Source organism: Temnothorax nylanderi, unplaced genomic scaffold (assembly GCF_030848795.1).
Source record: "Temnothorax nylanderi isolate EJ_2023f unplaced genomic scaffold, tnyl_v1.0 TNYL_tig0212_pilon, whole genome shotgun sequence".
Taxonomy (NCBI): Eukaryota; Metazoa; Arthropoda; class Insecta; order Hymenoptera; family Formicidae; genus Temnothorax; species Temnothorax nylanderi.
In genome coordinates this window covers 232,277-259,137 of record NW_027249274.1, presented here as the reverse complement: position 1 = coordinate 259,137, position 26,861 = coordinate 232,277, and the positions used below count along the sequence as shown (strand labels likewise).

Here is a 26,861-nt window from a genome sequence, read left to right as displayed (position 1 = left end):
CCTTTCCACGGTTTGCTCATGGTCACTCTGATAACAGATCGCTCCTCGACCACTTCCGGTTCACCACTTCGAACTACCCTCGATCTCCCTGAGAAGATCGATGTTCTCCAAAGACGACAAAGACGAGCCGATTCGTCTCAACGGTCCTTAGGCGGGAACCTCCTCGGCGACTTCCTCCCCCTGCGTACCCTCGACGGTGTCGCGGTGTGTTCAACTCGCACGATGTGGAAAGGGAAATTCGAAGAACACCCCCGGGATATGTTGAAGAACGCGAGGAGCGGTGGACCGGCACTTCCTATCCACGAGTGGTGCACACCACGTGAGAGAGTTTCTGGGCGACGTGCGCGAGTTTCGCCTTCATATATCGCTTGCGTTCGCCGACCGGCGGCGCGGGTCCTCCCTCTCCCCGAGCAGCAAGCGCGCGCGCGGGCGCGCCCGCGCCCACGTGCCCCCCTTGTCTCTTCTTCCTTTGGAGCCCCCAGCCGAGAGTGCGGCCGATCATTCGAAAGCTTATCGAGGAAGGAAAAGAAAAAAACTTGCACAAGGGGGTACAACCGTGCCCATCCTGTCGCTTTCGATCCATCAGGACGCGCGGTTCCCACCGGTCGCGGTCTGTCGAGCAATCGTGGCGCGTGCCCTTGACACGCGGCCGAGATTAACGTAAATCTCTACGTTCGATGAAGTCACGATGTGTTAAAGAAGTTTTTTTTATAAAATCAGTATAACTAACCAATATATTTAAGTTGAAATAATTATATTTAAAGTGTTAAATATAACACAGGCCCACAAAAAAAGAAAAGTTGTCTGCGCCATGGACTAGACCATGGTATTCCCATGTATTTTTGCCTGCTGAAACCGAATATGACCTCAGTTTTGCCCCTACACGTCAGGATTTTTTTCTACAGTCAAAAACAAGATGTTTTGCCAACGAAACACCTTTTTTTTGGCTGTAGAAAAAAATCCTGACGTGTAGGGGCAAAACTGAGGTCATATTCGGTTTCAGCAGGCGAAAATACATGGGAATACCATGGTCTAGTCCATGGCGCAGACAACTTTTCTTTTGTCTGCACCATGGTCTAGTCTGTGCACAGGCCCACAAAAAAAGAAAAGTTGTCTGCACCATGGACTAGACCATGGTATTCCCATGTATTTTCACCTGCTGAAACCGAATATGATCTCAGTTTTGCCCCTACACGTCAGGATTTTTTTCTACAGTCAAAAACAAGGTGTTTTGCCCCCTACGAAACACCTTTTTTTTGGCTGTAGAAAAAAATCCTGACGTGTAGGGGCAAAACTGAGGTCATATTCGGTTTCAGCAGGCGAAAATACATGGGAATACCATGGTCTAGTCCATGGCGCAGACAACTTTTCTTTTTTTGTGGGCCTGTGTAATCAATGAAATTAAAATAATTTGATAATGTTTAATGAAATTAAAAGAATTTGTTTAGTAAATTATAATCCAAGATTGGATATAATTGAATTTTAATTATAACATTTTATATAAGATCCCTCTTCTATTAAAAAAAAAATTAATCCCAAACCTCAAATTTATTAGATACTTATATTCAGATATTTATAATTACATGCTTTAATTACCTACGTCTCCTGAATACATTTTCACGCAGTTCTTTCGACGTCGCGTCGTCTGAGTTGCGAATCCTTTGTTTACAATCAGAATGTATTTTTGCATCGCGAGTTTACTGGGTGCAAGTTTCATTTGCATACCTCTTCCAATTAATCAGTCACAATGGGGGGTTGCACTTTCGGACGGTAGGCTTGAGGAAAGGAGCGTCCACCGTCCACCGGAGTGCCACGCGTAAACATTCGGCATGCGTGACGCACGTGCGTTACGCGCGATAGAGGTAACGGCGCGTCACAACGCCGCATGCGCGTATGCAGTACCATTCATGAACTCACAAACCTGATTTAGCGGATAGATGACCTTTAACGAGCAACGCACGCACGTCAATTTGCAATTTATATTCTTATGTAATTTCGCCGAAATTTATGATTGTGTAAAAACTGTAGAAAACACGTTCGCGAAGAGCAACTTCCAGTTCGCCTCTACTTCAAGTTCGGCACTTCGGCGACTCTCGATGTCTTTTATTTATTTATTTAGAAGCCTCTCTTGTTTGTTTACCTATTAAAATCTGCAGTGGATCAAGAAATTACTTGAACACCCAGTTTTCTTACAATAACTTTATTCGTAGGAATAATACATAATTACGAATTGTGTCCATAAGTAATTTGTTACATACAGTGTATGTGATAAGTTAATTATATATTATTCTTTCGAATAAAGTGATTGTAAAAAAACTAGGTGTGCAAATACTTTTTTGATCCACACTGTATGTGCAAAATAGACATTAATAGACAATTTGAGGACCAAGTACGAGTACCTAAGTATCAAGAATAAAAAAGTAAAACAAAGCAAACGAAAAGTATCAAATAACATAACGTGAATATCATTAATAAGGATGGCGGATTAGCGCACATTTAAATGCATTATGAGGTGCCAAGTAAGAAGAAAAGTCGACGCGTAATGGATAAGCGGAAACCAAACCGGGGACTTTTTATAAACCAGTTTAATATAAACGTGCGTCTTAATTCGATGTAATATAAATTAACGAGTCCGTTTGCGCGTGTTTTCAAGCGGACACTCGTCCGTGTTCGCGAATTTATGGACGGCGCGCTCTGTGTGTCAGTGAACTTGTCCAAGTCGATTTCGGCGATCCCGCTCTCTTTCCTCACTTTCGTTTTCGCTGCCGGATGAAGAGGCGCGATTTTTTTTACGAGGCGCATTTTAACGCCCGCGTTTGAAAAATCCCGCTCCCGCGTGGGCGTGACGAGAGGGCGATCTCTTTCGTTACAAAAATTCAATTCAACGTGACGTGCATTAAGTCAATAAGTCGCGCCGCAACATACGGAGAACGGTATAGAAACACCTGCGAACTTTTGAAGGCCTCGCCGCGCGCGAATTCGGAACGGAGAAAAAATAAACATATACCGAGTGAACCGTAAGCCAGAATGTACGCAAAATTTTTGTCGCGCCTTGTTTCTTTTTTTTTTATTTGCGATGTGAATATTATTATGCGGATAAGCTTCAAATTTGTCGAAGAATTTATAAGAAATATTGAGACCGTAAATGTTAAGCCCTGCGCTCGGCCCTGCGTTAAAAAAAACTCGCGACAATCCTAAATAAAAAAAATATAATAACAGATATATAAATAATGATGAGTAAATAAATAATATCTACATAATAATAAGTAAGCAAATAAATAAAAATTTAAAATATTAATTCGATTTATATGTATTGACTTAATTAATAAAGATTGTGTTAATTGATAAATTACTTTAATTTCTCGATCGTTTTGAATTAATTTTATCGATAAAATAAAATCTCCTCACTCTTAATCTTTACGACCCTGCCTGAAATAAACGCTACGCGCATTTTTGTCACGTTATCGGTGTTTATCTGCTACTTGCGTGGCAGATAAACACCGCGCCGCCGTCCTCTCCCGTCGCAGGCAACAGATAATAATTAAACGGCATTAATTGGGTCATTATGCGATGACAACGCGACTCCGCAAATAGCTTCCGCAATTAGCGCCGTGCACTCGTCGCCGCTGCTGCATGGCACTCGCGTTGCATTCTCGCGCGCCACTCGCGCACAAGAATAATTATGCCTGTGCAACTTACATACGTAACCCCGCGATAAATTCTCCGCGTTCGCGCGCACATTACACAGCACGTCGCGTGTGTTACATCTCGCTTCCCTGGTACGTTGATCGTGACGGCGTTCGATGAGAACAGTTGTACGACGATCGAGAGGACCAGATATACCACTGCAGCTAAGTTTCATCTTATCGCGACATGAGTGTAAATTGACAAATTAATATAGTAGGATATGTAAAAATCTCCCTTTTTGATTCCTCTATTAATTTTTTTCTTCAATTAGAAATACGCGACGGCATACCTCGCCACAGCGTGCAATATTTTGCGACAGCGAACACTATTACGATGATTGAAAACAAGAATCATGTTATCACATAACATTGAAGTGATAACGAAATTTAATGAAACATTGAGTCACACCCCGTCAATTTAAAGATTGATCAAAAATATAAACATGGTCTCGTTTGAAATTATTGTAAGAGTCTACGAGGTGTGGCTCGAAGCTCGAAGGATATTAAAGCAAAGTCGTTATCGATTACCAAACAGTATCGTACCGTTGAGTTAACTATAAAAAAAATTTCATTTAGGCGAATTGATTTCACTCGAAGTATTTACTCTACGCAAACAGAGACGTAATTATTCACGTATTATTCAATTCAGAACTTAGTAAAATTAAATAATTTAAAAGAAATTATAATGTAATATAGTTAAACATAACGCGAGAAATAATATAAAAACTATAAAAATAAACAAAAATTCTATTTCTTTCTTATTTTAGTGTCATCTAAATTTTATTTTACTACAATTTAAATTTAAATTTTAGTTTTAACTTAATATAAGTTCTGCACGCTGAGGGCACATTGCTTACAAACGAAAAGATTTACGAAATTAAAATCATATTTAGTAAAAATTGTAGAAAAATATTTGAGTAAAAGATATATAAAATCAAATAACATATATCTAAATATAAAATACACAAATACAAAGTTATAAATAGTATATATAAGTAAAATACGTAATAAAATTAAAAAGAAAATTAAAAACACAAGTTTGAAACCATATTAATTAAGAGAATTATAAATTATAATTTTAAATAATCGAAAGATATGCAGTTTATTTTGATCACTTTAACTTTATACTTTGGTTATATTTCTATCTTGATGAATGTTTTTCGGTAATTAGGATTAATGCGTTTCCGAGATTAGAATAATCATTTTTATTTGATTTATCTCGCATTTAATTTAAATTTGCATAGGCAGCAAAGTAGAAAAATTGCTATTACATTTCGATGCATTTCTTCAGAGAACAGAAAATTTCTCATCTTGCTAACAAGCTGTTTTGAAAAATAATTGAACAACAGTAGTCTATATCACGCATATAGATAATCACGCTAAGTTAGGCGAACAATTGGATTCGTCGCGATAGCGTGAATGAAGGACGATTATGCGCTCTTCTGGGAAACGGAAAGAACGTGCAGGATTATGCAATTCACGTTCGGGAATTCGCAGGATTGAAGAAAATTACGCCGGCTCAATGCGAGGCACGCCGCGCCGTAACGCTTTAATGACATTGGCGGACCGTGCATCACGACCGAGGAATCGCTACAATGCTCATCGTAGCATTGATTATTGTTGAGATCACACTGATTGATCCCCGTCTTTCATCTTTCGCAATGATTTCTAACAATGACGCTAATAAATCACGCGCGCATTACTGGGCGAGCAAAAAAAGAAGATGCATCTCCGGAAAGATCAAATTCTGAAGCAATTTTCAGATGCCTTGTATACAAAGTGACTCGTTTAACTTTAATATTGCTTTTATTCTTAAGAATAAATTTAGTTTTAAACATATTTTTTTTTAGTTAAATAAAGATGCTCGCGAAATGAAATTAAGCAAACTACATTAACTGCATATTGATTTTATATGATAGTCGTGATATGTAGCAGCAGGAACTGTTTGTTTAAGTTTCAATCAGTGGAAAATATATCTTCCCTAGAATTATTATTTATCTACATGAGGTATAGAAAAATTTAATTTAATCAGCTTAGGTTGTTGTGCAAATATATCGTGCACATGCCACTTATGAATTATATCTCGCACGATCATCTGTCTGGCCGGTCTGATTAATTGCGCTTGCGATTTACTAGCGTTGCGAAAGTGTGACAGTATAAGTCGATATAGAGGAATACCATTCCTCAGGGTTGTAATCATTTTGTTAATTAGATCTTTAATTTACATTTATAATGAATGATAAAAATCTTATCCTAACAACTACTCTGTATTTTTTCTTTTCCACGCCATTTTTATGTGACAATTTAATATTACCTTCAAGTCAGTCTGCAGAGATGGGCATTATTCGAATAAAGTTTTATCTAGTTCGCTATTCAATTAAAATTTCATTTGTTATTTGTATTATCCATGACTTATATACTATAAATAATTGTTATTTGTTTGAATTATTATTATATTATTTAACAATATAGTGTAATAATATTATTCATAATGTTATTCGTACGATAGTATATTATTCGTACAAACAATGGATAACTAGTATACATTATTCAAATAATTATTTAGATAAGAATTTATTTGTTATTTACGAATAAATTATGCTTTGTTTTTTTTAGTTTTTTTTATTATCTCGTTCAAATAAAATTTTGCCCATTTCTGTAGATCTGAACGACTCTTAAATATAATAAAATTGGAAAAAAATAATTATTAAACCTCCCCGAACAAACTTTGAGATCAACAATTATTAATATTAAAATTTATGTTGAATTTTAAATGTTAAAAAATTTGATGTCAGACTGTGCAAACTGTCAAATACATAGGAAACTCGTGTATGTAATTGAAATAAATTTATATACAGTTTTTTATATAAATTTTAAGTAAAGTTTCAAATTAATTTATTTATGTAATAATTTAATGCAAGTTGATATAAATTCAAACTGTTAAAACAACGTTTGCTATATTTATTTTAATATCCGGTTTAATTATCTCTATATTTAACATTAATAATTAAAGAATCACTAAAACGTTTAAACAAATTTTTGTTAAAGAAAAATTTACTTTGCATTGTTCAAGAAATTTATTCGCGAAATAAATCTCGTATGTTACGATACAGCGTGTATAACAAAACGATGCGTAGTAAGGATAATAATTGAATGCCGGAAATTGTTGGATCTTGACAAGCGATCGTTTGTAATGCGAAACAAAAAGTAAGTACCGTGAGAAATCTCGACTACCCACACTGACGTTATACTATAATTTTTTTACGATTGTTCATACATCGGCGAAGTTCTTTTAAAATTTGTGAAATCACTGAAATCACCTTTATTATCGTAATTCTGAAAAGTGTATTATAAAATTAATTTACCTTTTAATTAATTTAATTTAAATTAATTACGTACGGTATGCCGTGCGATTTTTTTCCACAGCTGTTAAAATAACAAAAGCTGATTCATCATGCGCAAATGCGCATGGATTTCACGAAAGATTTTAAATTTTAAATTCGCGGCGCGTCAAATTCCTTGTTTATTCGTTTCACTATAAATGCATAAAACTTAATTGCGTCACGTTCCCAGAAAACTCGTAAAATAGATTTTGCGTGACAAAACTGTAATTTCGCATCTACCTTAAAATAAAAAGATTTATCTGACTCGATTCTTTTCTTCACGGAAATTCTTCGTCTTTGTTGAAGGATCCTGTCAGCCTGTCTAAGAATAATCTTGATAAAATAATTAATAGCATTTCTCGGCGTGGAGAGAATAATAACGGAATGAGAGATTAGAGTAATACGCGATTATAAGGAACACCTTCCTCTTGCACGAAACGATGAATCGACAACGCGTAAACACACAACATCATCAGATTATCGCGGTGATTATCGAGATCGTTAGGGTGCAATTTCTCGAACGCATAACATTAATAGTCGATGGTAATCGCGCGTGCAGAAGCCGCCGCCGCGAGCTAGTCGTGATCACTGTAATAGTCGACGCATAGAAAATGAGGCACGCCAACGACGCGGCGGAATGCAAAATTTTCCGCTTCGCGCACAACTTGCCGTTTCCGGTCAAACACGATCAAGATCGCTTTGTAAAGTAAAATTAATTTTCCTGTTCCGGAAACTTAATTTGAGAAAAAACGAGGATGAATTAAGAGAATGCAGAAATTCCGCGAAATTTTAAATAAATTCAACAATTTTTACATAATTTTAAAGATTTCGGTAATCATCGATACTCGTATAAAATGCAATGCAAAATTCTTCATCGAATATTGAATTAATTTATCGTGTTTTTGAGAATTCGACAAAAATATGGGTAAAATAAAAGACTGTAAACTGCGTTTCAGGAAAACAAGTGTCGCGTTTTACGCAATAAGTACTGATAATTTGTATTGATTATTCTTGATAATTAGAGTGCAACGCAAATGTTTCGTAACATGCTAGTTTCGCCTGAAGTCTCTTCGCCGATAGTAATTTCGCGGAGAATAACTTGAAATAAATAACAAACAAAGGAAATAAAGAATTAAATAAATAAAATTTATTGAATTTTATTTTATTGAAAAATTAAATTTGCATTTTTCGCGTATTTTGGGAAATGCAATAATAAGCTATAAATTTTTTACATTTTATTAATTTTTAACATAATTTAATATAATGCGACACGCGTTGCAAATTTAAATTTGCCGTTAAATATTCACAATTGCAAATTTATTGAACCACAATTATTCAAAAATATTATTTTAAAGAATAAAAATAAATTACATTAAATTATAGTGAACGAGTTTCGAGCTGCGTTCTTTTCATGAGTTGCACGTAAGTCGCGATCTGTCGAGAGCGATTTAAAGCGCTGCAAAATTAAACGTGCGTAGCACTGATACAGCTATGCCTGCCCGTCGATAAAATAGGAATTTATTGTGATCAGTAAATAAGTAATTTAGCCAAAAATATATATTGCAATAAAATGTTAAAAAATCAATTAATTAATATTTATATTATTATTGTATTAAAACGCTCGATATAAAGGTACTTTTAATAACGCCTGTAAAACTTTGAAGTATCTTACAAGTGATAATTAAAGTTGCAATTTCTCATCGCCGTAGATAAGAGCATGACGATAGAAAGATTTTTATGTTAAAATAAAAAAAATAATATTATCGATATATTATATACATAATATATTGTAAATACTATATTAATTTTGTCCAATAGATACATCGGTTGTAAAAAATTTTCGTTTGTGTATCAATAATTTACATTTAATACACACAAATTCGAAATAAGAGGAACTAAGATCGTAGCGAATTATATGTTTACGCTGCGTTACGCCGTTTTTATATGTTTAACCCTGGATTTCCTCGAGAGTTGGCGAACTTAATTAAACGGAAAATCGCCTCGTAATCCCTTTCTCAAAACACGACAGGCCATTTAATTATATGTAATTGCATAACGATATGCAGCGATGCATTCATGCAGATACGTCAGCGTCGAACGCAGTGCAAGATATCCCTGCCGGATACGCATTCCTCTGTGTTTTCATATATTTATGCACGTAAATGACTCGAAGAACTTCCGCGGGATTGATCAATGATACGATTTCCTTCAGAAAAACCTCACGAAGCGTATCGGGTCGAGATTTACCTATTAAATCGGTAACTCATCCGTAAAATTCGTATCGATTAAAAAACATAGAATTATGCATGTAAGCGTCTTATTTATCGCAAAAGAAGTAAAAGAATATAAATTAAAATAAATAATTGAATTTGAATCTTTAAGAAATGTATCGGAAATATATCTATTTTGTGTTCGCATTAACACGTTCCGCGCCAGACTAACGTGATACTAACTTTTGTTCTCGACACCGCGTAGTCACTATGGTGACCCTCGCAGTATGTTCATTATAGTTGTTAAATAAATTGTGTTCCATAATAATTACAAAACTATAGAAATTATTATTATTAGAAAAAGATCTAAAACAAAATGCAATGCCAATGTAAAACAATTAAAGCAAATATTTTTATTGAACATTTATTTAATATTAACATTTAATATGAAAATACTTGTTAATAATCAAGAAGCCAAAATGTCACGGTCTGAACGAAAAGTTTAGCGTGGGTCACCGATGACCCATGCGGCACAGAACGTGTTAAAATACAAGTTTCTTTTTTCCATTCTCTGTGGAAAATTAAATATGAAAGGATATTGCAGTGGACTCACGTCGATGCCGTCGCTCGGGACTCCCCTCAGCCACCTTAGGTATCGACGATGCATGACGCTGCGCTCGGTCATTTTCCACGTACCCTTCGGGAAACACCGTGGAAACGTTCATTCCGTGTTTCTGGAATCGCAGGATTTAATTATAATCATTATCCTTAATCCTTGAATCAACAGTTCTCAAGCATTCCTCTTATTCATCTCCTTTATTCGTATTCTTCGAATATTTCAAGCGTCATACCTTTCCAAGGATACAGAGATTTTTTAATAAAAAGATTCAATAAAAAAAATGTGTCTGGATCAGTGAATATGTAAATATTGCACGCCTCATTATCTATTATATACGTCATTACCATTTTTTCACTCGTATGATCCATTAACTTAAAGTTGCCCCTTTTCATATTGCGATGCGAAACGCTGCACAAATGCGAACCGATATAAATTAATAAAGGCACTTATTGCGTGGGCAAGTGGAAATTTGAACATGAAGCGATATAACGATCTCGACTATTTCGCGAGATCTCTCGCGACGTAACTGCATTCTTTATTGAGGTCCCGATCGTATTAGAGTGCTTGCTAATTCGTCGTCTAAATTCGACTTCGTTAGCGTTTCTTAGTTAACTTTGTCATTGACCATGAGTACAAGATTGACGAAGAATATTAAAAGATTCCTTATACTAAGGTAGAAAATAATAAATTATAATTATAGAAAAAATATTGTCCGTGTTTTTATTATTTGTCACTTTAAAAATGATGTGTATTTTATTATTTAATTAAAGAAACGAATCAAATATTAGTTTATTCACTTCTTTTTATTCACAGTAAATAAATTAACATAAATATTAAAATTAAATTTGCATAAATAATTACTGTAAAAATTGATTAGAGGTTAATATACCGGTATAGAAGATATCGTTTGCATAGTGAGGAATAAACGGAGAAGTGGCAGGGAATTTTTTATCCTCGTAATATTGTCTTTATTGTTACAAAAATTATCATTATCGAGTGGCTTTAGAGTCCATTAGTTACTTGGTGAAAACCTAGTTATCGTATGTCCTCTAGTTCGGTAAGTCTCGTTTCTGTCACAGAGAGATAGAAGGCTAAAAATTTGCATATATGTGTAAATCTTGGAAATTACACCAAGTACCGAAAATTTGCATAAGTGGCGGTGCCGACGCTTTTCTCCTTCTTATTTTATTATCTTTGGCTGCAGACCTAAATCAGAAATGTATACATATCGCGAGACACATAAATTCTGACTCATTGTCAGGATTCAGGTACGACGATAAGACGCTACGTACCGCTTTTAACATTGCGTCATAATTATCTCGGCTGCGTCATCGCCGACGAAAGTCGGCGTTCAAACAAAAGAGAGTTCGAACATAACTTATCTTTCATTTGCGAAAGCTATGAAAATCGTGCGCGGGTATGCGAAATAAGAACTGATGATAACAATAATTCGTTTAAACGAACTATATTTATTATGCATTTATTAAATATAAACATTAATTTTCAATTTTATATCTGTACTGTTGAAATCATAATCGATAATATTGTATGAATTGGAGATTATTATCAATTATTTACAATTAGTGCCAAAAATGCACATGTTTATAACGCATTCATTATACATACAATATACATATACAGTATTAACCCTAGGTATACACTTTGGGATCTTCAAAACCCCAGATAAAATTTGAAACTCTACCATTGGTAGAATGAATAAGTAGGAGGGATACGATTATCTTGTAAAAAAGTTTGGAGTTTTTTCAATAGCTAACAACTGCCGAAGAAATTAATTGTCTGTCGGTTTTGTAATAATTAACACCTAAAATAAGTCAGGGGTCTCTTGGACCCCAATGTATTTTGCGCAACTTTTTTCGCAAGTAAGTATATTTTCTAATTCATTTTATTCGAGTATGTAAATCTATATTCAAAACAATATCTGATTATATCTTTATCATTTTTTAATTTAAATATTGTTATCGGCTTTACTAAATTTGAGCACGAGATCGTTATAGAACGGTTAGAACATAAAGTATACCAATAGTTTACACTTGTATATTGTTCTAGATAAATAATAGAAACTCGTAACTGTAACGAGGTAAGATGCTCAACATTTCATACCATATTTTTAGAAAATGTATAATGCGACGATTACAATATAATGAGGTTACATCTGTATGAACACTCATTGAGAGAACGTGTTTGGCACCGAATATTCGGATGATAAAATGTGCGACGTAAAAGATAATGCAAAAATGGAAAAAAAATAAGATGCGAGTTTTTTGTCCACGTGGCAAGTGACAAGAATAAAAAGACTTAATTTGCATGCCCGCAGTGCAAAGGTCCTCGATCTTTGTTGTGTACTCAATGCACTGAACAGATGACGTAATCTATATGTGAATAATTGTTTTTTTTTATTTTTTATATTTTACATTCTTCATTCTTTTTATAAATAAAAAATGCATTATATCATTAAGTTTGTGTTGTTTAACAAAAATCCTAACTTTTATACCTGTATCTGCAAAACCGCCAGAAAGTAGAAATGTGAAAATTCATCGTTCTTGGAGCCTTGTAATTTTGATAATAATATTTCAATATTTAAGCGACAAATTTTTTTTTGTACTTTGAAATATGCCCTTTCAAAATCTGAAAAGTTTTCTTGATTATCTCTATTAGCAAGAAAGATATGAATTTTTCAAGCAATTACGATAAAATAATGTTTTCTTTGCATTTATGAGTAGTTACAATTTTTCAACACGTGTTTAATAATATTTATAATAATTTTAGAATAATTCTGAATAAATATACATATTTTTCAGTTTATTTACTATATGCAAGAAAAGAAGTCACAATATGGTGATTTTCTCGAGTTATAATGAAAAAAGTAGCAGGAGTCCTCCCCCCAAACCCCAGTGATGTCTACGTGTGCGAAAAATAAATGTACATACCTAGGATTAAACGATATCTTATTTCTGTGAGTTCTCAAATCATTTATAAAATTTTGTAACAAAAGTTATTTATAAAACTCTAAAGTTATTCGTAAAAGATTGTCGGCTAAATTAAAAATTCAAATTTAAATATTTAATAAACAATATTTAATTAAAATAAATTGTCGTATTCTCATTCATGGATTTGATACTGTCAATTGCCCGCGATCACTTTCCAATTAAGAAAAAGGACACCACTGTAACTGCCCATTTTCGACTGCCTTCTTTGGTATTTTTTTTTTAGAAAGGAATAAAATATATGGTCAAAAGAACTTTTAGGCTTTATTAGACATATATTAAAGTATGTAAAAAAATTTTTTATTTGTTGAAAAAATACAAAATGGCGGCGCACGAGTCGCTATAGCACTTATTGGTTTTCAGCCAACCCTCTCCGCGGCACGCAGTAGAACTGTCGTAAATTTGATCCTGGAACAAAAAGTGAAATATTTTCGTTAATTATATTAGTTTTAGCAGTGAAGTACGAGGGGAAATAAGAAAATATTAAAAAACAAAAAATAGAGACGAGTTTGAATAAAAAGTTCGATTTTTCGACCATCGAACTTTTTATTCAAACTCGTCTCTATTTTTTGTTTTTAATATTTTCTTATTTCCCCTCGTACTTCACTGCTAAAACTAATATAATTAACGAAAATATTTCACTTTTTGTTCCAGGATCAAATTTACGACAGTTCTACTGCGTGCCGCGGAGAGGGTTGGCTGAAAACCAATAAGTGCTATAGCGACTCGTGCGCCGCCTTTTTGTATTTTTTAACAAATAAAAAATTTTTTTACATACTTTAATATATGTCTAATAAAGCCTAAAAGTTCTTTTGACCATATATTTTATTCCTTTCTAAAAAAAAAATACCAAAAAAGGCAGTCGAAAATGGGCAGTTACAGTGGTGTCCTCCCTTAAGAAAAAGGAAAAACTTACTCCCAGACGTCGGTTTAAACCGAGTCTCCTGGCGGCCGAATGGAAGACCAGGAATTCACGCCACAAGCTCAGATAGGAGGTCCTCTTGGCAGGACGTGACATCCCCAGATAAACAGATTCTGCGATCCACGAGCCCACCACCCGCCGTCCCCATGGGTCATCCACCCCGTCACGAAATCGGCTGACCCGACGGATTAGCCTTGTCCCGGACGCTCCAGGACTAACCCCGCGAAGACGGCGCGACTAGCGAACGGCCACTGAAAGGATCCTCGGCCACCCTGAACTCGCCGCGGCCGATCCGACGTCCACGTGCCACCGAGGGTAGTGGTAGTGATAGCGATTAGTATACGTAATAACGACCTTGGCATCAACCTCGTCGAGTTGCGTGACGCCGTGGTGATCGTTCTGCTCGCAATGTTCCGGTTGCATCGGTTCTGCTTGCGTCGACCTCGATAACGTTACCATTGTCCCGATAAATTGTCTCTTGATTTTCGTATCGAAGGAGCGCTCTAGTTGAAAATGATTTATTCCTAATACCAACGGACAGGTTATAACTTTTGTAGACGAGAATGCTCCTAATTTTTTATCTTTTCGTAATTATAAATAATTATATAATTTCTTTTCTTCAACGAGGATATTATAAATTTATTTTTTTCGTAATTGTAATTATATAATCTTTCTTCTTTTTTTCTAGTTATTTTTGGTATTAAATAAATAACTTTGTTTTTTTTTCTTCTCTTTCTCTCTCTCTGTTTTTCTCTTTTATCTTTTCGTTTTCTTCTCAATTTTCTTTTTTCCTTTTTAGATTAAAATCTACATTTTTTAAATTCTTTTTCCTTTTCTTGCTTCCTCTTTCCCTCTTCTTTCTTCTCCTACTTCAATTCTTTTCTTCTCTTTTACTCGCCTTTCTCTTCTTTCTTTCGACTGAAAATCTAGGTGAGATACACATTGGCACGCCTCGTTTCAGTTACATTTCTCTTTACGGCCGTACGACTTTTGGCCTTTCACGGCTTTCACACAAAGGCGTATAAACAGTTGAGTACTATCAAGGCCACAGATAAGATTCCGTTAGTAATGGCCGGCGATCTCCGACCGCCGGACTTCCGGTCATCGCCTGCAATGGCCAATTACTCTTGCAGTTTATTTAGATTAACGTCTATGTGATATCATTCGCAACTGAGCGGAGAGTTTTACGCGATTTTCGCGATGTTAACAATATCTACCGAAGCGATCTCGCTTTCCCTGATCGAAGTCGAAGATTGTTTCAACTCTTTCTTGACTGATAGATATCCTTTAAATTAATTACATTAATTTAATTTAACTTTATTTAACGCAGAGTTACACCATCTTTCTTCGGAGCTACCCTTTTTGTTCTAATCATAAACATTTGGTTAAGTTCCGAGAATTAAACCGACACCTGCAGCTGATTTTCGCCGTTGCAAGACACCGATATAAAAATATCTTAGCTGTATCGTTTTCAGAATTCGCGATTAAGGCCAGAGCCGAAAGATTCGCCAGTCAAAAGCTATTTGTTATTTCAAGTCCCTCGATTACCCGCACAGTTCCCTCCTGGCGTTCTAGTTCGTACAGCCGTTAATCGGCATTACGGCGATATCGTGAGTTCGCGTGCAGATAAAACCGCGACAATTAGCATACGTGAGGTCAGCCCGATGGACACCGGAGTACGTCATACCTGCAGTTTCTTGCACCCGTATAACGATCGGTTTGCGATGGACGCGCGCCGCAGGAAAGCTCGCGGAAGTCGCATAATTACTCACACGTGTCAGTCTATGAAAAACGCCGCACGGTGTTGTCTCCACCGCGAAGAAAAAAATTTCTAATCATTCGCCTAAAGAGGTGCACGATGAGTTTTGCGCGTCGTACCGCGATACCAGCGGATGCCCTCTTCAGACTCTTAAGAATCGAGCCCATCCATCATCTTCAAGCGTTATAACGAAGTGCGCGAGTTCATTTGAGAGGCAAATATCTCTTCGTCACTCTAATCGGAAAATTTATTTCTGGGATTATTTACGACTTCTCATGTTGCGGCGATCGAGGCAGAATAATGCGGCTCGATCTTTCAATCTCACGCGCGCGAGTCTACTTCTTTTGAGATAAAACGAAGATTGACACGTGTTCGGATGCCTGGTTTCCTTCGAGCTGTCTCCTTAAAATCTAACGCGAAACAGCGCCCGGGAGACTGTTTTGGGTCACATAAGCCTGCATCTGCATCCGATATCCGGTCCAGAAGTGCAATTTAATGCGTAAAATTTATAAATGAAAAAGCAGATAAAACGGAAAAAAATTAAAAATTAAATAAATTAGATAAAATAACACTAATAATAATTATTAGTGAAACGAAGAATATATATATAGAAAATTTAATATGATTTATGTTATAAGTTATAAATGTTATTTCTTATCGTGGAACATTCTGGACGACAGATGCGGCGACGTCCGGATCTCGATTCGCTTGCAAGAAAATATCGATCGTGCATGGTCTTATTATTATACGATCAAGGCAACTTTTTCGGTCGAGTCGGTCTAGAGCGAGGCGACGAGGTCGGATAGAGATGAAAAAAGAATCGCTCGTTTACGTGCAAGGTCCATATTGATAGCAAGATTAGTGTGGTATAAGTCGCTAATGATCGACAATAATAGGTATAATAATTATCTATTTATACAGTTTAGCTACGATTTTTAAACGCCACTGTTCTTCAGTATTATTACCTATACGTGACTTATCATTAATATCTAATCTTTAAATTCTTGATCTGATTTAATACTTTAATATTTACGTGACAATACTAAAATATTATTTATTATTATTTGTCTAATTTTAAAATTGAATTTTTTTCTTTTGTTACTTTTAGATACTTTTGTTTATCGTTACAAAGATCAAAATACAGCTTATTGCTAAATTCGCTAGTATATATATGGAAACGTTGACACGCGTCGCACGCGCATTCTTAGTCGGCGGAAGGACAAAGCGATGAGGTACTTGACAGCGCGCGACGGTCATGTGAAAAGAGCGGTAATGACTCGGCGATGACGATGACGATCCTGTTTGTGCCGCTTAGCTTGGGAAAACGTGAGATGATTCATCTGCTTTTGGCGGACGACAAATCAGGATCGTGTCTGTGTCACCGAACTCGCGTTTCATCTCACATCTTGTCTGATCGAATCTACAACTTAAATATATCGTTTATAATAAAAATAAATAAATGTATTATTTAAGCAATTATTTTATAGTAAATAGATACTATTTTTTTGTGGAATTAATTAGCGCGGAAAAATTACTGAATTTATCTTTCTAAACTTTGTCGGGTTTTTATAGTAATATATATATATATATCTCTCTCATTCTCTCTATCGAACTCGAAAGAAAAAGAAAATCTCTTCCTATTATCTTAATATTTCTCTTTTGTAATTACTTTTTACGGGTGTACAGTTTCTCCGTTTTATTATCCGTTATATTATCCTTAACAAAAGGTTTCCGGGTTTCTCTTGGTGTTTTCTCTCTCGCCAGTCTCCCTTGCCGCGTGCGTTTTAACACACAATAAATATGCACACTTGCAGCTGAGCCGCGTAAACCTTGATTCAGCGCCCAGATGACAACGCGGCCAAGAACTCAGCTGCTCGGCAATGACAACAAATTCTAACAATACGACTCTCTTACGCGACGTACGCGCCGTCATGTTTGCATTAATGCAGCCCCGACCACGCTATCATTCCATGTTGCACAATTGCTCTCTCCCTCTCTCTCTCTCTCCCTCCCTCTAGCAACGTGGTGTAATTATAGTTCTGCATTAGACGAAATAATAAGCGACTCGAAGGAACGCTTTGTTCAAAGCCGACGCTATTTAATTCCTTGGATGGTTAATTGACTTATTCGTAAGTAGTTTTGCGCATCGCTAGAACACCGTGAAAACAATGGCGAGTATAAAAACGACGCATGTTAATTCCGCATTACTGTCGCGTTACGTATCAATCAACGTGCGAATCGTGCGAACGGATATTACGCAAGTAAAATTCTTTGTACGTTAATTGCAAATTACACGCGCGCTTAATTTTTATTATTCGAGGCTGCGTTAATTCAAAAACCATCTGCGGGATTAAATATCCGAGACAGAATCACAGCCAATTTCGTAAAAATTTTACAGATATTTAAATGAGCGTAGTAAATTATGTACCTACCATTCGAACGTGCGCGAGCGCGAAGTTCATCATCGGCGGATATAAGGATGATTGTGCGAGATGAATCGCGTTTCGAATTGCACAGATCAATCGAGAGAACGGCTACTTAACGTTTTCCTGATTACATTACGGCCACCGTTTGCTACCGCCCGCCCCCGCGTTTTGTGAATGCCATCGTCAATTGTCTTAATCATGCTTGGCTTATTCATGCGATTAGTTTAACAATACGAAAAGGGAACGCTGCGTAATATTTTCATGAATATTGACGTTTAACGCGAGAAATCATATTTAGGATTTCTTTTTCAACCACTTATCTATTCGTGTTTTATGTAAAGACTGTTCAACAAATTTGAGAGCAAACTTAGAGAAGAGATAAAAAGAAAAATTAAAAACAGAGTATAAAAAATAAAATTAAAAATGTTGTGTAAATAATTAAAAATATACTTATGATGAAAATAAAAATAAAATAAGTTAGAAAAATAATTAAAATAAGAAAAAAGTAAAGTACGTAATTAAAAGGAAATAATTGAATCAAAGCATAAATGGAAAACAATGTAATTTTGAAATAAAAACGTAAAAAATTGCATCGTTATTTTTGTGAACGAATCATTTAGCAATTGAGAAATACTAGTCCGAATTAAAAAGAACGACATGGAAAGGATAATTGGAAAATTAATGGGAAGAAATTAAATAGTAGAGATTAATTAATCGCAGGTTAAGGCCAGAATGAAATCATTGTCTTCGGAGTAGTCGTCGCGGTTAGGTGATTCCCCCTTCGTTATGCATCGCGTGCACCGCAAGGAAGTACCGTTGAAACCGTACTTTCCTTTTCCTACCGGGAAAACGCCATTTCCGATTACACGTTTCAGGAAAGGTAACGATCGAAGGAGCGCGCGCCAAAGGCACAAAGCAATTCGCTACCGCAAAAACTGCGCAGTGCTCGTTTCGCATCTCTTTTGGGAATATTTGAATATCTTTACATTTGGATATATATCTTACATTTAAGCATATTTATTTATGCTTATGTATGTCAAAAAATGTCAAGCTGTATTAAAATTTATATGGTATATTTCAGGCGGTGCGGTCGTCCGGAAACGAGTTTCGTTCCTTTCCTTTCTAACTTTTTGAAGCGATCGCATTTAACGGTGAACCGGCGTGAAAAAAGTTGTGACGCAAAAACCGAGAGGTGAATCGGTAAAACGAGCCTGAATAAAGAACAAACTGTTTTATAGCTACGTAATCTTAAAAGGGATCGAGAAATTTCACGTTGATTTCAAAAGATACAAGTACATTTCAGATTAAATCATACTTCTCGATGACTGATAAGTTTTTTTTTTAAATGAAATTCTCTTGAAATTTAGATCTCTAATCACGATTCGATATTCATTTAATTTTCCTAAAGTTGGTGTCTCCATCCGCAATCTTCTTAACGTTTAAACATAATATTTTCGCAGATATCAATTGCATTATCATTATTGTTTTTTACACTACGATAAGATAAAAAAGATAAAAAGATACGAAAGTCAAAACAGTTTTATTATTTATATAGGATTAATTACAGAAAAAATTTTTGCATTTATGTGAATCAAGATTGATTCACTTTATTCGAATAAATATTTAAAACTTTCTCTAAGAAATAGTTTCAATTCTTTCTAAAATCGAGGTCTTAAGGAAAGTTAACTGTGAATTTCTCGACGCTGCTTAAATCAACCTTCAAAAGAATTTCCCGTTTCGTACGAAATTCATCTTGAAGCAGAGATGATTGACCGCAATTTCGTCGGCGACACGTTACCGGAAGTACACAAGGCGGTAAATTTTTTATTTATCAAAATGGCGTGTATGTATGTGCACATTTCACGCGCGGACTCGTCCACGTTTGTTTGTGTTCGTGCACTCGCCACTTTTAACCGTGATATCCCTACTTCTTTCCTGTACGCCAGCCAGCCGGTAGAATTACTAGAACGAATACCTATCTACGTGAGGCCCGACCGGCCCGAGAGCTCAACTTGCGACAGTTGTCGTTCGGTCGCTCTCAAAGAGCCATCTCGGCTTCGCCGTAAGTTGGTTTCCGTAGGATTTCTAATAAAAGAATCTTGAAGGACGGCGATACCTTAAAGGACTCTACAGAAACTATCACCAAGAAACTATCAAGCAACATTTGACGCACATTCAAGTACTTGTCAAAGAACTCGCGAGGAGCTGTCAACAAAAAACTAGGAAGAATTTATTAATTAGTTGGACGTTAATTGCAAGACTTCGGGGTGAGTCGAGATTTATTCGTCATTTTTATTTTTATTTATGTATGTTTATCATTTTTTGTATTTATATATTTATAATATTTATAATTTATTTTATTTATCGTACATATATTTAATTTAATTTGTATTGCGTGATTAAGTCTTTAGTAGATATAATAAAGAAATGGATATGAATGTTAAAATTAAGAATTCAATGTAATGCAGCTAAAGTTAGTCGGTTATTTCAAACATGTAAGACGTCAAAATCTGCCGGAAAAGCTTTAGGCACAAATGATAAACAAACATGTAAGACAAGTTCCGAGTCGGAGGAGCAGGTCTAGATCATAATTTCGATCACCTTGAAAGCCTGAAGCACAAATGGCGCTATACGTTAGACGCGGAATGAAAGGTTTGCGATTCAAATCAAACATAGCATTTAACGCGACGTACGATGCCAATCATGGTCTCTTCTAGTAAATACGTGACGTTTGTACAAACGTCCAGCTATTTTCGCATTTTATCGTCGTTTTCACGTCGTTTTCACGAAAGTCACGCGCTATGTTTTTTCATTGTTCCTGATATTTCCTGATATTTTGATACGCGCAACTCGACGGCATTTTAGAATACTTCTTGATTTTTGGGAAAAATAATTGGTATTAAGAAGAAAAATGATTAATTATTATATAAATTATATAACATTCTTTGCAAAAGCTTATTTTATTAAAGAAATATTTTAATAGATGATTTACTGTATCGTTCACATAATTATATTGTTGTGTAAATTAGAATATTTTTGAATGTGTAGACGTTGGATTTAATTAGAGATTAAATTAAAATTGCGATATGAATTTGATTGAAAACTGTGATCACGTGAATAAAGGTAGAAAATAGAGATACAAATAAAAACTTATATAATAAAATTATGTAAATATAAAGGTGTATATGTACATAAAAGATAGACATTGTATAACCCTTTTTGTGTTGTATAGTGTCATATTTTGTGTTGTTTAGTGACACCTATTTCTTTGCAGTTTTTCTATACTTTTACGTATTTTATAATTGGTTTGCGTATTTGATATTGTTAGAAGTTGAGCAACTCGCGCTCTCGTTTTACCCCATAGACAACCAAGCCGTGACGCTGCTGCGGAATATAGAGGCGTTGGTATATTCACATCTAGTTATTTCAGATGACGCTGTCTTCTACGGCGTCCATAGTAAAAACTTTTCTCTGTTGCCTAAGTTCGTTCTAGTTCCTTCTCGACCTCAGCCTCGTACAGATGTACACGCGATATACTAATAAAGCAAAATTTCAGTTCATTAATCCTAATCGATTAATTTCGTCATCCCTGACCTGCCAATTCTAACAGATATCATTATGTTTCTAATACTTGTATGTGTACCTACATTAATAATATAAATATGTAATTATTTTCCCGTTTTTTGGTCTTACCTGATAATTTCTAAATTCATCTATTACTTCTAAAATAAAATTTTTTTAAATCAAAATTTGACACTTTGCAAAATTCTCTTGTAAGAATTTTGATAATTTACTTATATGTAATTTATATTTGCGGTATATATACTTTTTATTTATATTAGACTTTTTCGTTAAAAAGTACCAAAAATTTCTGAGATATTGAATCCGCCACTTTAATTTATTGAATTTCGATTTCAGATTTGCAATTAGCAACTCCAAAAACCCCCATGTACCTACTAAAATTCAACAAAATATGTTCAATTGCAGAAAAATTTGTGCAACAAAGGAATAATAGGGAAGAAAATAATTAACTTAACGATTAAATTTTTAAATCTGACCGCGGGCATTAAAATTAAAATTAATATATTTTACTTCAATATAACTTTTATTTTTTTAAAACCTTAGATTTTAAAATAAAATTCAATTAATTTAATTTAAGCCAAATTAAGCTTTCACCGATCGATGAAAAAGCTATTAGCCTAAAAAAAGTTTCGGCCTAAAGTGGAACGAATGGATCGCCGGTCGGACATGGCCGATCGTCGATCGATCCTTTAAAGGGATCGAGAAGAAGCCGTGTCCACCGAGAAATAGCACGGAAAAATAAAGTGGTGGGGAAAAATCCTGAGACAGACCATATATGGATAACGATCTCTCTAACGGTTCAGATAAATCACTGGAGGATCTAACGGGTGATTTATGCTTCCGATTCGACCGGTCTTCGCTTTCGCGGAACGACCGGCGGCAAAAGAAAACGAACCCGAGGTGGATTCTCAGATGAACGGTAGAACGGAGGGGAGATTTTATTGCCGCCAGGTGGAAGGCGATATTGATAATCGCAGATGGCGAGAAGGACGAACCTTTATTTTGTTCGCCGTCGAATGTAGCGAAGCGTGTGAAAAGGAAGCCAGAGGAGGGGCGGTATGGGAAAATGGCAAAAACTCGTGACAGAAAAACCGGAGGAACGAGACCGCGCACCTGGAAACCTTCGAGGTTTCGTTATCTATTTATAGGACGTGCATGTTGCGCACCGTTTTTCTGTTGCAGCTCTGTTGCGATCATTGTTGACAGATGATTGGAATGATCCATACCGAGATTGCCAGATCGTGTGAAATCTAAATATTCGAATTTGGAGACGAGTAGAATTAAGTCATAAAACACACTTATACAATCTTTAAATAAACAATTATATAATTACATTATAATTAAGTAGATATAACTTGAATTAAAAAGTCATATAAAGATATTATAAAAAATGTTAAAATTACACTTAATAATAATAAAATAATTAAGGACTCTCAATAATAATAAGAACATAAAAGAAATTGGCAATAAGATTAAAGTGTCCATGACATGTTATTGTCACAATAGATCGCACGACACTGTGAGCCGTTAAGTGGAATAAGAACAATTATACCAAGTAAATTAGAAATCTTGTAGCTCATAATGGAAATAAAAGTGTAAATAATAAATAAATAAACGTGTATAAATATCATTCTCAGACCAAGGAACAAACAAGCGCAATGTTACAATTTATTTAAATTGATTTAAAATGGGAACGTATGCATGATGTAGAAATTCGGTATCCTTTTGTAAATTAAGGTTATTATTTCCTATGATTCCTAATTTACTTGGTATAATTGTTCTTATTCCACTTGACGACTTACAGTGTCGTGCTATCTATCGTGACAATAACATGTCATGGACACTTTAATCTTTAATGTAATTTTATATTGTTAACCATCCTCCTTTCTCCGGACTATCTGGTGAGTGTTCGGATAAAAATGAGTTATTGCTCTTATTCTTTGTTTCATTAAGGAGGTTCTACAGATAATGGATGTATCTAAAAATTGGAAAAAAACTTCATGGACGTATAAAGTGAGATGCGAGAAAAGTGCTCAAAAAATTTTAGCATCGGTTATCGTGTAAAAATTTGCAAAAATGAATTTTGAAATCACAGTTTTAACATGAGCTCTTATGGCAAAAAGGTTCCCGGAGACAGGAAACAAGATATTAATTATATGAAGGCGGCCTACCAGAGATTCAAAAAACGGAGCTCTTATAGATCTTAATCTAAGCTTTTCAGAAATATCGAGAAAAACAAGGGTTATCGTGTAAAATTTTGTGATATTGGCTATTGAAACAGGCCATATCACAGTTCACGTAGCGTGCTTCGAATAACAAGGGAGATTTAACAACGTCGCAGCGACTGCACCTCACATAACCTTTTATCTGTCAATGATTTTTGGGCATTTTCCATTCGAAGAACACCTTTCTTTTTAGCGAATTTTCCTCTTTTGACACCACGTAAGACTCTATCCTTATTTCTCCATGAATTGGTCGGGCTTGGAGGAGTCATCCCAGGTAGCAAACACAAGTCATTTTGACGTCAAATACTAGTCATGTTTGTACAAATGACGTCAAATGACCAAAAAGCGACCTTGTCTTTAAAAATGACATTATACTGACGTTACTCCATAACATCATTATGACGTCTATTTTTAGTCATTTTTGGTTAGGTTAGTCTATGACATCGGCGACTAATAATGGACGTTTATAAGACGTCATTTCTTAGACCATCTAAAGACGTCATTTTAAAGACGTCTTAAAGTCGTCCAAATAAGGTCTTTTTATAATATAACTATTTTTACTTCTTAATATTGTTTAATAAAGTAATAATAAAATAAAAACCACTAAATTAACTGCAATATGTTTGTTTAGCAACTTTAAGATTAAAGTGGCGAATTTATGGTATAAGTGGATGTAGTTGCGTGTGATTATAGTTTTATGATAACTATTTCACGCAGTGTTATAGCTATTAAGAAGATTATCATTACAAGATTTTTGAACACTTTAAAGATGTACCTGTTATAGACAAGTACAGTTAATAAGGAAGCATCAGGGTGAGAAGATCGTCACTGTCCACTGGATCATCGAAGTCAAGCGACTCGGACGCGGTACTGTACTAGGATGGGTGACCGCCTTGAGAAGCGACTATACGCACATGGCATGTAACGAAACAGTTAAAAAAGTTTTTTTTTCTTAGATAAAGAAAAAGAACATTTTTTTATAAACGTTTATCAAGTAGACATTTTAACATTTTAATTTCATAAAAAACATTTCTAGAAACCGGTATGTCGTACAATGGACCTATTTTTGCCGTCAATAAGACGTCAGAAAATGACGTCAATTGTCTGTGACATTAGACCGTCATTTTAACGTCATTATGCCGCCAGTTAGTGACGTCAGGAATGGTCAGTAAAGGACCAAAATTTGACGTCAAAATGACTTGTGTTTGCTACCTGGGATTGTAAATTTATAAAAGTAAACGCAGTCACTGACTAGAAAAGGACCACGCTCATATGAGCAGAACAGCGAGACTCAAGTTCGTGACGTTATCACATTTTCTCGCATGTATAAGAAGCCGGAGTCAAAGGAGCACTTACACGATATTTTTAATTATTCCTCGCTTCGACTAATACGGGTATGATATAAGCTCTAACATCATCAAAATTCATGAAAATATTTTATAAATACTTAGAATTGATGAATTTGAAGATTTTCTCTTCATCTCTCGACTGACTAGAGAGTACCTGTAGAACCTCCTTAATTATGTTTGACCACTTATAAATAGCAATCATTTAGTTCTCATGGTTTTCCGACCTCCTAATCCGAAGGCTCATGGTTATGATGGAGAATAGTTTATTGTTGTACCGCTGAGAGAGGATGGCTCGAAGAAAAGCCGAAACGTCCGGAAATTTGTAATATGCAAATATATCTGTCTTTTGACATTACGCACTAATAACCGCGTCGACTCTCTTATTGCCAATTTCTTTTATGTTCTTACACTTAATAAAATAGAAATTGTACTATCATGCATGTGTCATATTACAGAATAAAGTAAATAGCAATAAACAATAATATGCAAATAATAATATAACATATGCTGACATTATGCGAACGAGAGCACGCCTCATAATATTATACTTTCGAAATTAGACAGCATTTTGTGGAATTTCTTAGGAAATTTTTTGAGCAATTATTTGTGGAAAGATTCGCGTTTTGTTAAAAAACTTTCATAACGTTTAACACATAAATAATCGCCAGTACAAACAATAAATAATTGTTCTATCTATTAGCACGCAATTCGCAACGTGAACTCGCGTTGTTGTCGGCGCGCGTTCGTGATTTGATTAAATCTTTGCGGAAAAAACGCATTTACGAAAGCATAAACTTCATGATCTTACAGCGATGAGATTAATGGCAGGAAGGCTAAATAAACGATGGGAAATAAAGATTTGACTCGAATTTCGCAGAATTTCCCCGACACTGTCGCACGCCTCTATATTAACGTGCGAGCGTTAACCGCACTTTTATAAGCCGATGAAATTGTCGCGGCCAAGCGGAATTCATTAATTCAGCTAATAATGCCACGCGGACAAAATGCTAAAATAGAAAGTCACGCGAAACGTTAGAAAATATGATAAACGACATGATATGATATATCGATGGTTTGAAAATGTGAATTTGACTCAGAAAAGACGGATTTGAGGCCTGTCAAAGAATTTATTTTTAAAATATCAAATTTCAGAACATCTGTAAATTTTTATTTGCTAAGCGCGTATTATAATTATATTAATTATAATATCAGTAAATTTAAGATTAATTAATAAATATTAATATAAAGATATATATTAACATTATAAAATAACATTTCTATGAAATAAGTATTAGATTTAACTTCTGTAAAATATTAATTATTCTAAATGATTTCTCGGCTTACGATCTATATTCATGAAAATCGGGATTGACGAACGATCGTGTGATCTCGTAAACGCATCAACAAATAAATCCGGTTCCTCTGACTTACCGGGCTTCGTAACGGCGCGATTTAGCAAATCGGCCATGTAAGCGACAAATAGCTTTATGACAGAGTCGAGCGGATGCGAAGGAGGAACAATCTCGGGCTGTGACATCATCTGTAGGATCGGATCATCTCGGCTCACGACTTTAGTAATGACGCCTGTGTAATTGCGTAATCCGCGTGATGGCATTTTTGGAAGGGAAGCCGGTTGCGTCTGGCGATGATTTGTTGCTTGAAACATTTATCGGCAAAAGAAACGTGGTGAACGGA

General features: G+C 35.1%; 2 protein-coding genes across 5 annotated transcripts in view; one reads left to right on the top strand and one right to left on the bottom strand.

Annotated features, from left to right (window-relative positions):
• The window catches only part of LOC139779141 (aquaporin AQPAn.G), a 31,728-nt gene extending 17,682 nt beyond the window's left edge, over positions 1-14,046 (bottom strand). The window contains exons 1-2 of one of the 2 annotated variants that reach the window (XM_071717399.1): positions 13,820-14,046; positions 9,893-10,013 (exon numbers count right to left, since the gene is read on the bottom strand). In XM_071717399.1, the coding sequence (XP_071573500.1) occupies positions 9,893-10,013; positions 13,820-13,921 (223 nt within the window). In that variant the 5' untranslated portion in view covers positions 13,922-14,046. Of the gene's footprint in view, position 1; positions 455-9,892; positions 10,014-13,819 lie in introns of those variants that run through there. The other variant, XM_071717398.1, reaches the window with a different exon arrangement.
• Positions 3,604-26,861, top strand: part of LOC139779139 (aquaporin AQPAn.G) — a 28,731-nt gene continuing 5,473 nt past the window's right edge. For 2 of the 3 annotated variants that reach the window (XM_071717395.1, XM_071717396.1), the window contains exon 1: positions 3,604-3,879. In XM_071717395.1, coding sequence (XP_071573496.1) covers positions 3,874-3,879 — 6 coding nt within the window. In that variant the 5' untranslated portion in view covers positions 3,604-3,873. Of the gene's footprint in view, positions 3,880-19,606; positions 20,278-26,861 lie in introns of those variants that run through there. The other variant, XM_071717397.1, reaches the window with a different exon arrangement.